This window comes from Perca fluviatilis, chromosome 3 (assembly GCF_010015445.1).
Source record: "Perca fluviatilis chromosome 3, GENO_Pfluv_1.0, whole genome shotgun sequence".
Classification (NCBI taxonomy): domain Eukaryota; kingdom Metazoa; phylum Chordata; class Actinopteri; order Perciformes; family Percidae; genus Perca; species Perca fluviatilis.
The window spans coordinates 37,253,612-37,266,669 of NC_053114.1; the positions used below are offsets into that span (position 1 = coordinate 37,253,612).

At 39.3% G+C, this 13,058-nt stretch overlaps 1 protein-coding gene across 3 annotated transcripts; it reads right to left on the minus strand.

Moving 5' to 3' along the window:
* Positions 1-978: 978 nt before the first annotated feature.
* Positions 979-12,742, minus strand: lsm14ab (LSM14A mRNA processing body assembly factor b). 3 transcript variants are annotated; one of them, XM_039794421.1, is made up of 10 exons: positions 12,407-12,742; positions 11,152-11,315; positions 10,145-10,295; positions 8,884-9,102; positions 8,566-8,646; positions 6,929-7,105; positions 5,249-5,402; positions 4,702-4,728; positions 3,522-3,762; positions 979-3,386 (listed from the first exon to the last, which is right to left on the minus strand). In XM_039794421.1, exons 1-10 carry the CDS (start codon positions 12,528-12,530, stop codon positions 3,366-3,368), a joined length of 1,359 nt encoding a protein of 452 aa, XP_039650355.1. In that variant the 5' UTR covers positions 12,531-12,742; the 3' UTR covers positions 979-3,365. The 3 variants fall into 3 exon arrangements, with proteins under 3 accessions (XP_039650355.1, XP_039650356.1, XP_039650354.1); XM_039794422.1 differs by having other exon boundaries at positions 979-3,389; positions 8,908-9,102; positions 12,407-12,741; XM_039794420.1 differs by having other exon boundaries at positions 979-3,389; positions 12,407-12,741.
* Between the last annotated feature and the right edge of the window lie 316 nt (positions 12,743-13,058).

The following is a 13,058-nucleotide window of genomic DNA, read 5'->3' on the forward strand; positions in this document are numbered from 1 at the left end:
CTTGACTCTATCTCAATCTCTCACGTTTAGACCCCAAAGCCGTTGTTGCATGTCTGGGTGAATACTCGATTCTGATTGGCTGCAGGGTGGAGTTCCGGTGAAACTGACTGAAACTACTGTTCTAAACTGGTTCTAAATGAACGCGCCACATTAAAACAAAAGGAAATGTGAATCTGTTCATTTTAACACTGTGAGGTGCTTCAGTGCAGGACGTCTATCAGCACCGAGACTGTACGCCAGATTGAAAAAGCTACCTACATTTTCTGATTGTTAAACGCAAAGACGTTTTCTTCATAGTTTTTTAAGCTTTGACATCCTCATGAGGAGACAGTAAATGGATACTGTACTTTATATTTCATTTACATATAAACCATCAAGTAATACTTTGGTATATATGTGTACATTGTTTAAATATTTAATTAAATTGACCTGATTTCATTTGTGATAATAAGCCTTTGACATGTTACAGGTATGCAGCCCTTATTGGTATAAATTACACCTGTGGTTTTCTTATGACATGTCAAACTGTCTGACGTGAAACAGGGACTAAACTGTATATTAAGTCATATGATATGATGTAATCATTCAGATTTGACTTATGACTATTTCTCAAACTAAATTGGAAATAAGTGGTAGTGGTGGTAAATAAGTAATAATCGATAGTTATACATGGCCACACAATCAAAAATATTTTTTCTGATTTATATTAAATAAAATAAGGAGATGCAGTAAATAAACTACGCTTTAAATGGGTCTGAGAATGATGACACTAAGGGATTATGTGGAGAAGTGTACCTTGAGTAAAATGTTACTGTACTATTAAAGCAGTCTTCTTGTCTGCTGAAGGCCACTGTATGAACGCACAATTTGTATTGAAAAACAGGCAATTTCAACAACTAAACAAAAGGGAGGCTCAGAGATATGCATTGCAGAATAAGTAGATGTTGATTACAAGTAAAAAAAAAAAAGAGACATGGATATTGTACAACTCTTTATTTTACATAAAAACTTAATTTTGCTGATATTCTCATGAAAACAATTCCTGGTTTACAATTCCAGTGACTGGAAAGAGTAACAAACATATGAAAACATGTCAGTTTGTAATACTTTTTGTCTCAAATTCCATCTGGCTGGTTATTGCGAAAAGCCCACCTCAAGTGATGGTTCCTACGGCTATCATGCAGTGATCAGCAACCCGTGCGATATCCAGTTAAAGAGCACATTTTCAACTGGGTTGCTTTGTTCTAAACAACCACAGCTACTGAGAAGGATCTAGACTTGTAGTGCTATCAATATTTTTGTCGACTTTTAAGTTTAAGTTAAAGGGAGAGCTATAAAAATTCACCACTCTGAAGGCACTCCCTAAAGTACGAACAAATCAGAGCCAAAAAGACAAAAATATCCTCCCCCTAAACAAACTGGCACCACATCCAGGTCATGTCCCTTTGTTCACAAGTTGGTAAAAAAAAAATAATAATTCAACCCAGAGAACAATACCATTGACAACAATGCAACAAAAAACGCTACAAACAAGCCAGAGGGCTGATATATATCAGACATTTTGAACATATGTTTTGAGACTGTATCATCATTCAATCATAAACAAGATTTCCCATTTTCAGTAAACAATCCTTACAGCACTGCAAGCACACTTTTGCAGCTAACAGTGGAAAAAACAATGCTGATGACCCAACTGTAACACGAGTCAAAGGATGCTCATAACAAAAGAACATGCATTAACGGATGGCTCAGTATGTTTTGGACACAGAATGGTAGATTTGAGGTACTAAAATGAGAAACCATGTACTTAAGAGGCTGACAATTATTTTTTTTTCTCAACCAAATGCTCACTTTTCTTTTTGGCAAAATAGCAGAGCTTAAAAAAAAAAATCCAAATCTAGCTTGTTCAAGGCCATTCTGACTGCAGGTGTTAACTGAATACACTCAAGGCTTTCCTTTCTTATGAACTTAGTAATGGCAATAGTAATGAATGATGTTCCTCTTTCACAGACACAAATCATGGGAATGCTCCTTGTTTAGTCAACTATATAAAAACAGACCCGATCAAAAGTCAACTATATAAAAACAGACCCGATCAAAAACAATCTACTGTCAACATAATGTTTCTAAAGCTAATGCCGTAAACCCCATTAATCAATCAAATGGCTAGTTTGTATTGAGCGCCTGCATTAGCCCCTGATCAGACAGAGCGCGTTTTAGCACCTTAGGGCAGCTTTTTGCACCTGGCATTTTTGAGTGCCCTGAACGCCTCAAGTTGAAGAAAAACTTCAATTCAGAGCAAAAAAAGTGCCCGACGTCATTTCACTTCAAAGTAAAAATAATGGTCGGCTGATGACAGGCGATTCGCTGTTTTTCTAGCAAGATTAACACAAAGACGCGACTAGCATCACGTTGTGTGATCGGGGCGTCTTCCAACAGAAAAGGCAGTGCGGTGCGCCTCGCGTTTTGCAACCTGCAAATGCGCTCAGTCTGATTGGGATTTTAGGCTGCCGCCATTAACAAGCACACCGTTCCAGCCACAAACCTAAAGCAGAAACGTATAATTCATCTGATGTGGGAGGATTAAGGGGTCAAACTATGATCTACGCAATTCTAAATACGGAATGCACATTTCTAAATACTACAAGTGAGTCTGTCTGGTGAGCCACAATTTGCTGGAAGGGGCACCAAGTTGAAGATGAGATAGATATACATTCATTACAATATTCAGTTCAGATTTTTGTTTCTTTCAGCTGGCTTTGATCTCACTACTTCATTGAGAATAAATGGATGTCCAATAAAAAAAGTTTTCCTGCAAACTGGGTAAAAAATACTGAACACATGGCAACCAAGCTAAGCAAGTCTGAGCAGAGGAAACTACGGCGCAACAGGCAAAGCCGGGACTTTTGGTGCCGACACACGTCATCAGATCAAAAACTGAAATAAAACAAAAAATAAAGCTATTGATCACATGGACTGCGATCCACTCACAGTATCAGTGGGCGTTTTCTGCATACAGCTTTCAATATCAAAGACAATTTCAGTAAGAAATAAACTTGACTGATGCAAAAATACAGACTTACTCCAAAGCAAGGTATTTACACATGTTCTAGTCCATCTGATGACTGCTTGTCAAACAAAATAAATGCCTGGGGCAAAAAAAAAGAAAAGAAAATAGCCTAATTCTCGAGGTGGAGAAAAGGGAGCTGCACTCTCACCCCCTGATGTAAAGCAGTCGGCCCTGGTGCTGGTGACTGAGAGGATGTCTTCATTCTTTTTGTCAAATATTGAGACCAAAGATTTCTTCAACAGGAATAATTTCATGATGAGGGGCTAAAATTATTTGAGGATCCATCGCTGCAGTACTATGCAGCCACCTTGTTGTCCTTCTGGGGGAAAAAAAAACAACAAAAGTTTAGAACAGCCATAAATTGGTCTCCTTTTTTTCTACACACTGCACTTGAATAATACTTAAAAATAATTTTTTGTGATATGTGAGCTCCTAAAGACGGTCGATTTACCCTGTATTCAAAATCGGAGAACTCCCGGCCTCCTCTGCCACCTCTGAATCCGCCTCTGAAGCCAGGCGGGGGACCCCGGGGTGGCCCGAAGGAACCTCTGCTCAGTGGTCGCCCTCGGCCTCCGCGGGGCCCCATGAAGCCTCGGCCACGGAAGCCTCCTCTTCCTCGGTTGTGCCTCAGAGGAATGCCGAATGTCTCAGCATTCATTCGTCTCTCTTCCGCCCAGGTTGTCCTTCGCTCCCTGACACACAAAGACCGATCAGGATCCGTCTTTTTGGGTAACAAACATATAGTACCGCTACAAATAATATTGATGTAAAGGGGAGGCACCACAGGCTGAACATTTTAATTTTGGCTCGCAATTTGAACATATTATGCAAACATGCATTTTAATATTTAAGATGCTTAGAAAATAATCAAAAACAATTACAAATTGGTGTATCACTATGGAAAACTCCGTTCCAATCTGCAGTAACAAGTCAGTCTGTGTTGCTGCTTTACCAATGTACAGGATCTAAGCAGCACACTGTGCAATTTGATTTAACATTCAGAGAGGCTTTGTCATTCACTCAACTGACAACTAACGATGCTCAGTGTCTTTATGTGTACTTTATGTTATGTGGTAGGTTACATTGAGTAGTTAACAAAAATCCCAATATGTAAACTCGTCCCCTCTGCGTCTTGATAGAAAACCAAATAAATACAACCCAATAAGTGATGGTGAATCCTGCCTCATTCCATTAAACAATTCACAGCTGTGTGTGAAATAAATATCTCATTACAATATTGCACTATTATGCTACTTGCACACTGGTCACTTCATATTGAATATACTTTTTTTTATTTTGTGATATATACACACCATGTATGTAGGTTGTACATTTTATTCTAAATGTGTGTGTGTGTGTGTGTATATATATATATATTTATTTATTTTTTTAAATCTTTGCCATCTTATTTTATATCTTATTTATTATTTTTGTTTGTGAGTGAGTAGGTGTGTGCACGTCCTTGGTAACTTGCTTCATGCTGCTTGTAACAGAGTCATTTCCCCAATTTGGGATTAATAAAGTCCATCCATCCCATCCATCGTATCGCATGCATCTTCATAACATAAATGTTTTGGTCATATTCACCTAAGGTGCCTCCCTCAACACAGCTAAGAAAATATGTGACTTACCTTGAAAATCCTCTTTCTCCCCCTTTACTAAAACACATAAAAACAAATGTCTTTTAGTGTATTAATGGAGTAAAATTCCCCATTTTTAAATAAATGTGTTCAGATCATTGTATAAAAATGATAGTGAGTTTAGAGAATATTTCACACAGATACCGTTCAGATTGACAGTAACCGTCTGGCAAAAGGTTGATCCTCACTCAACTTTGTTGCAGCACAACCGTTATCTGGCTAAACACGGTGTGTGCCAATCACACGTTTAAATGCCTGTCCAGTTAGAATAAAATGAGGTGGCAAATAATGTGCTAATTCTACAGTTTAACTTGCAGGCATCGAGACAGAAAAGCAAACAACTGATCCCAGGACAACCTGGTTCGTATTTAATCTTTTTTCGGATAACAGCATTAAGCATAAAGCACAGCCTTAAGCGTCAGCAGTTGGCATCAGAATTCCTCCTATCAGTATAGTTTTAGGTTCGTATAAAAAAACAAAACAATGAATTGAGTCCTACAATTGCACAACAATTTGAAGTGTGGACATATTGAGGTACCTTAAGTCATCAGCGGACAGGTTATCAAAGAAGGACTTGGACTTGTCATAGTAGGTGTTTATCACAGCCTCCTCCTCCTCGTTGGCCCCCTCATTGGCTGCATGTTCTGACTCGGCAGCTTCTTCTCCATTCAGCGCCTTTTCAGTCTTGTCATCTGTGGTTGGAAGACATGTTGTAAAACATTAAGCACTTTAAATACCGAGTGACCTAACAACAATGAGGTAACCATCCGGGTCGAGAAAATACCTAAAAATGATGCTGGGATATTGCAGTATGGCTGTAGTCAATTACATCAAAGATGCTAAAATATTTTACTTCTGCCATAGATTTTCTTCTGGTTGCAACACTGTTTTCTTGGGTTTTCACTGGGAAAATGGTCCATCCAACTGTCTTGCGCAATTGCACTCTTAGTATTGGGCTTTCTAGAGGTGATGATTTACTCCCACATTTTGGATGTGTGCTGTCTCAAACAGTGCTTCTGTGTTTTAGATGGAACTGATGAAAAATGCCCAGCACTTGTGAGATGTAAATGCAGTGCAGGTTTTTCAAGTTGTAGCTGGTATAAGTGTCACGTCACGAGAAAATGTCAATCTGATCGAATGTCAAAAGCTGAAGACGGACATTTCCTGGCAGGTTTGCTGTCGTTGCCCTATACTGCCCTACAAAGGCAAAGTGCAGTAACTACGCCAACACTGAAACAGGAAAATGGCTTCAAAGTTTTCATACAGGCCAGCCAAACATGTTGTAGGTACAATACTGTTGATACTTTTATGTAATACCTTTACAGGAAGGAAAATGTTATACATAAAAAAAAGACCATTGATATGACCTTTGACCCAAAAAATGTAAATACTGCACTCTGCCTTTGTCTAACCTCAAGCAACTAAAACACTATTACAAAAGCAGTCTCACTTAATTCAACCACTGACAACGGTCAGAAAATACAACGCTTTTTCCACTTCCCTTTTCCCGTCAAAATAAAAGCTCTATGTTTACAACTTCATCTTAAGCTTCAACTGAGAGATTACCCAATAAAATACATTACAATAGCGTAAGAAATGAAGACAAGAAACAAAAACAGTTATGAAAGCGTTTCCAGAGTGGATAGATGCTAACGTTACTGCCTTCAAGGGGAGCAGGTAAGCTAAAATGGTTTATATGCTAGCGGCTCGCTAGCTAGTAACGGCAATTTATTGATTTAGGTGTTATTTGCCAGGTTAGGTGTTCATATTTTACCATGTTCCTTACCGCTGTCTGGATACTTGCGTTTCAAAGCTAGAGACACCATAAGTTTTACTCGGGATTGTGCCATGTTTCTCTGGGTTAATGATGATGTTGTTGGCTTGTTGGTGGTCTGTGTCACAGTGTCAACTCGCACTTGAATGTGGCTACAGAGGCAGACCGCAGTATCTACCACGTCAAAGCCGGGTAAACAAAGGCAGAACGCAGTTGCTTCACTTGCTGCGGTTTGCCTTGGTACTAGCTTGGATTTTGTAGTTACTGCAAATTTGACAGGGATTTCTCTGAAACGGGATACAGTTGAACCAGGAGATTTTGTCACAAGACGTAGGAGATGTTACAAAGCCCATTTCCAATCCAAACTCAGTTTTGACCAAATATGTAGTTAGTGCGTTTTGGCTTTGTACGGCAGTATAGGAATCCCGTGTTTTGAGGCCGTACCTTTCAGTTTGAGCTTGTTCTGGAGCTCTTTATCGATCTCATCTTTGTTGAACTGGGCGTTGGCAGTCTCAAAGTCAAAGTCCTCCTCAAACTTCATGGCGCCATCCCTACGTACGTTCACTGTACCTCTGCTGCGGTTTCCTCGTCCACGGCCACGGCGGGGGATCTGAGCCCCAGCTGAGAAATGAACAGGGGAAAACTGAAATCCCGCAATGCTCCAACAAGCAACATCTAGGCCTACACTGCAGTCAAACATATTGGGACAGTGTTACGCTAGCTTTATACTACAGCACAATGTATTCAAAATGAAACCAAGCCTTAGAGATTTAGGTGCTTTAATTTGAGGATGTTAACATCCACATCAAATAGTGTCGGAACTGCAGCCATTCCAATAAATCACCCCCTATATGTGCCAAAGTTAAACTAAAAAAACTAAAGAGTAAGTCATCAAGATGTAATAATATTTGGTTGTGAATCTTCTTTCAGTCAGTGACTGGCTGTAGTCTACAACCCGTAGACATCAGACTCCTCATGGCTTTCCTGGTAATGTCACACCTCCAAACACCTTAAAACTGACGGTCAGCACTTTAAGCTTGTTGTTCCGTCACATTCAATCCAATGTGTTAGACCACAGAAACCGACAGGTGAAAAACACATCACCTAGGGGTGGAACGGTACACACAAGTCACGGTTCGGTACAATGGAGGGAAAAGCAAAACAGAAATGCAGAAGGCACTTTAAAAACTTTTTTTATTGTGCTTGTCTCAGGCTGTACCACCTTCAATAAAATGAGCAGTCACATTGAGATAGCTTTCCGTAGCACAGCAAGGGAGGACAAGTTGGACAGGTTTTTTTTGGTCTCATTCCAGTGATTGGCACATCTGGTTGATGACGTTGGATATGCGGTAGCTTGTTAAGATGCAATTCCACTCACATACCCAACAACTGCTGAACAACGCCGACTTATCCACCACTCTCTTGCCTGTACTACTGTAACTGACTGCGAAACCAAAGTTTTCCCAAACTTGCCATCTTAAAGAGGCCGGCGTGTCCTCTAACTCTTGTAGGTCGCCACCACTCGCCATAGGCCAGGCTACTCGCCATAGTGCTGCTAGCTCTGACTCACTCACTGTACAGTCGACATGTAGGTGGAGCTTGGGAGCTTCAGAGCTAAGGGGGGGCTACAGATTAGGTGTCCCTAAAGAAATGCGTACCTAACAGTAGTTCCGCATTACATTAATTCATTTGCACGCAAGTTTTATGTATTTTTATACCGTGTATTCTCCGTGTAAATTCACGTACCGAACCGAGACAACTGTACCGTTTTGGTTCAATACGAATACATGTACCGTTCCTCCCCTAACATCACCGTCCAGATTGCACTGTAGATTTGGAATTGATCAACAAAAAATGTAATACTAGGAGATTAGTAAAAATTAAACAAGATTTACTAAATTAAATGATGGTTTTCTTTCCCCAAAATAAACGATCACCATGCCAACAATCAGACACATTCTCAGGGGAAAACATAATCCCACTAAACCTTGTTCTGTCCATTAAGTTAAAATTACTACTACCAACACTAATGAAAACAAATATTTTAGTGCATGTAAAATAGTGGGTTAATAACTACATACCAGCATGACGCTTGTTGGGGTCTCGGTTTTCAAGAGCAGCTTTTTCATGATCTGGCTGGGACACCTTCTGGACCTCAGGAGCTGAACAGCAAAAAGACCATTTACCATCAATTGAACTCAAGGTAAAGTGCTGAGGCTTTAACAAATGCCATTCTCTCATGCATTTTGTGATGCACTTTGTAACCTTGTTTAGATAAGTGCTATACAATGGGTTATTATCTACATGCATTAGCACAGAATGGCAACTTGATAAAATATGCTGACTACTTCAGACATGACATAGATTCAGCAAACTTTTATAGTATATAAATATATAACCATGAGAAGGCCATGTATCTTCACCCTTTCTCTGCTCCAGGAGGTCTGGGGGCTTCTGGCTGCCAGCGCTGCTGCTGGTGGGTCTGGGAGCTGCCGCCCCCGTCTGACTCCTCTGTCCTACAGGTACAGGCGGTGCTGGGGCAGCCGATGGTGGGGCCTTCACTGCCTGCTCCAGGGTTGGACGTTTGGTTAAAGAGTCCAGCTGGGGGCTGGTGCGCCCTGCGGAAAACAGCAGAGTGAGATTCAAACTATAGGATTTTCTTACAAGCAGGTGCAGCAGCTAACAGACAATGACAGTTTGGGGATACACGTAATATTGAGTAATACAAAATGACATTCAACATGACGTATATGTGGCAAAATACCTGGAAATAATTACTGTAACTCTGACCAGGAAGGGTCTTCCATTATATTGGAAACGAACAACACTGACATCTTATATGCCAACGTATGCAATGTCTAACATGTCAATGTATTTGTAAAGCAATCAAATAGTTTCACAACAAAGACGGAAACGCAATATATATATTTAGAAATAAACCCCTGCCATAAATGTCTGCCCCCTTTAAGCACTTTAAAATGTCCACACCTCAGCTGATTATAAATGTGTTGTATAATCATCTCCACTAATCCCACTTCAACACATAATGGGGTTCAGGTGCACAGTAGGAAACTCAAACGATGACATGCAGCTGTGCTCTGTTCAAATAAGCAGGAATCCGGTGTTGCTCCAACATTGCCCGAGAAACCGATGCTTTGCTCGTTTGAAAATTGTTCAACTGCTTAAATGGTCATTAAAAAGGTTTAGGACAAACCATGGCAGTAAATATGAAAGACAAATCTACAGCCAAACTTCTTTGAGCACAGAATTAGAGCTATGGAATATAGGCAGAATTCATATCACAATATTTTAAAGATTGACAATGGAAATGATGTAGAGAAAGACAGGGGACGACGGAGGGCTAAGAGCTAGGCTAAAGCTAACTCCTTTGGCTAATCCTACGGTGCATTTTCCTCGCCAATATACGGCCTCTTGTTGGAAAAAATGGTTGAACTGCCACATTCTGGAACTAGTCCATTACAAGAACAAAAATCGCCTGCCTTGTCACTGGAAATAGGCAATTATCCCAGATAACAGTTTGTGTCACAAAAATAAATCCTATCATCATGTGGGAACATGATCCATTTTCACAGCCTCCCTTTGTAGTGCATCCTGTGAATCCATGCAGTGAATCGATACTTATTTTTAACAACGCTTTACCTCCTGCTCCAGCAGATCCAAACTGCTGAGCTGCAAGGGGTGCAACACCAAACTGGCTGTATGGTGGGACAGGGGCCTTGCTGAGTGGAGCATAGGAGCCAGCCGACTGGAACGATGGTCCTGCTGCAGCATTGGAGGATCCGAGTGACGACTAGAAAAACAAATACACAGTCAATTGAAAAAAACATGACAACACCAACTGCCAAAAACAGCACCATCACACAAATTCACACGGGGTACAAATAAACAAATTGGAGCTGGAGGTGTTATTTTAACCACATTATGGTACTACTTTGGTCTCAGCAAAAAGCCAACTTCTCTGAATAAGCAAGTGTCAAAGTCCTCAGTGTCCATGCCTTTTTTTGGGGGGAACAACATCTAGACTTAGCCGTGGAACTCTGTTGTTAGTTCAAATTGTTATTAGTGAAAAGTAAATTTCACTTTGATGCAATTTAGAAGCTAAAATGTGATTGGCTATGTTCCTAACCCATTTCTTACTTTGCTTAAGATTTCTATGTTTAAATTGCTTTGTCATCAGATGAAAAGCACAGGTGTAATCAATAGCATTAATCAATGATGACTGAATTCTATTTGGTGAGCCAGTTATAAAGCCCTTGCACACTGGTTGACTGGGACTCAGACCTTAATGAAATGGAGCCATAATTAATGTTATTAGATACACCTGTGCCTTTGCTACTGTGACAAGTCAAAAAGTCTGCCATGAAAAGGGTCTTTTTTGAGCCTGAGCAGCAGGTGATGATTTGATTGTGTTTCATAACAATAGCATTTTGACAAAAGTCTAAAATTTAGATATTGTGGTTTTGAGTTCTCATGTTTAAATACATGAGTCAAATTTGAAGAAAATCTTTATTACTTGACACTATTTTTAAACTGCTGAAGAAGTTACCTTAAAAATGTCCTTAAAGCTTTCCTATGACTTAGAAAATATACAGAATATGTGACAAATGCCATTTTATAGTACAAGAATTTAATATAAATTAAGTTACTTGAACAATAGCAGGGTCCTGAGGCAGGGAGCTAGTGGCTTTGGGTGGCTCACAAACAGTAAGGTCTTTAATATCACTTCCTCTGAAGATGATGTACTCAAACACTTCCTCTCGAGGTGGAACAGGCCTTTCAGTAGGCCGGTCTTCAGTGCCGAAGGAGCGAACTGTTGAGAAAATTCACAGGATAATTAAAATGACTTTACACAATTACTTTTTAAATTGAGGCTTAGTAGGTATGTACTTTCTGTGTAGATCCTTGCACTGGGAAATATATCCACGTTTAAAATGTATTGTCTATCACAGGAGTGATACAGTATAGTTTTTAATACTATAGTAATGCACAATTTTATTGTGAAATGTATAATAACGTATCTCATCAAGGAAATGTTCGCATTGCAACAAAAAATAAGAAAGCCAGAGTTAGCCTAGAATATTATTTTGAATCAGTTTTTCCTGGCCACATATCAAATTGGCATACAACAACACAATGTAATAACCACACTAAAGTGATTTTGAAGAATCCTCTATTACTTTACTAAACAAACTGACAGCTAATTTGTCAGGTTTGCAGGGTTAGGCTATAGGTCTCGCGTTATAATGTTAGTGTATTAAAATGCGAGGTCATAATCTGAGTTCACTGAACACACTCAATATCCCAATCATATTTATTAATGTTACAAAGTAATTTACACTTGCATTGATTTTGGCTTGGTGAATCTGGTGCATACAATACAAATTATTAAAAAGGGAATAAACAATAAGACAAAGTACTTCTACAGTCAAGAACATAAATACAGAATAGATATATTTATAATTAAAAGCAAGTAAAAATACACTAACAAAACAACAAATATGTACACCAACCGTTTTAGAAAGGGAAGGAATTGAGGCTGTATCATTTAGTATAATAAAACTAACGTTTGTCTAAATATAACTTAGCAAATAACCTGCAATAAAAACTTTAATAAGAAATGTTTGATAGTAACAAGATTTACTATCTATTATACGATGTCGCACTTGGTACTCAGCAATAAGGGCCACATAATATTTAACGGTAGCCCAAAACAAGGTAAACAAAGGACGCAGTGGTTTAACTACAGTACCACTTGGCTAGCTAGTAGCTGGCTACATAGCTAGCTAAATGCGCTGAAATTAATTACCGTTTTCCATCGCTTAACAGTTTTGTAAGCTATATTATAATTATATTATAACCCAATTTGAGTACTTAAGTCCACCTCTCGGCTACTTGACTTACCTTTAGCAAGAGCTACTGTCGAGTTTTCAGTATCAATGGTATACAAAATTCCTTCATAACGAATCTCGGCCTTGGAGATTAGGCTAATTTTGCTGCCAATGTACGGCGTCCCTCCTCCACTCATGTTTGTCCTCTGATTTTAATAACGCAGTTATTTCCACGGGATCTGTTTCTGTCAAACGAGAGGTCAGATGTGTTACTTTCAAAGCCGTAGTTTAAAGACTACATTACATGGATTGGTACGTTGCGCCGTGAGTAAAGTCTCGCTCGTTTCAGAACTGATTTTCTACCACGACATGGCCGTTTACATTTTCCTTTGCCCGCCGCTAAGGATGCTGGGAAAAAGGCTGTGCCTCATTCCTCTGTTAGTCACCTCCTCTTCCTCCCACTACTCCCTTTTTCATAAACGATAAAGAGTGATTTGAATCAGTAATATCAATGCAGTTTTGTTCACTTTAACGATTATTTTGAAAGAAGAAAATTAGTCAATTAATGTTTCATAGGATGGTTAAAAGAAGTTTTGTAATGCAGCCCTTCTATCATATCGCGATATTACGAATATTGCACTGCTGGACGGCCTCTCTCCACCCTCCCCCATATTGCCATTATATCATAGACTTTTACATGCCGATAGATAATACATTTTAGATGC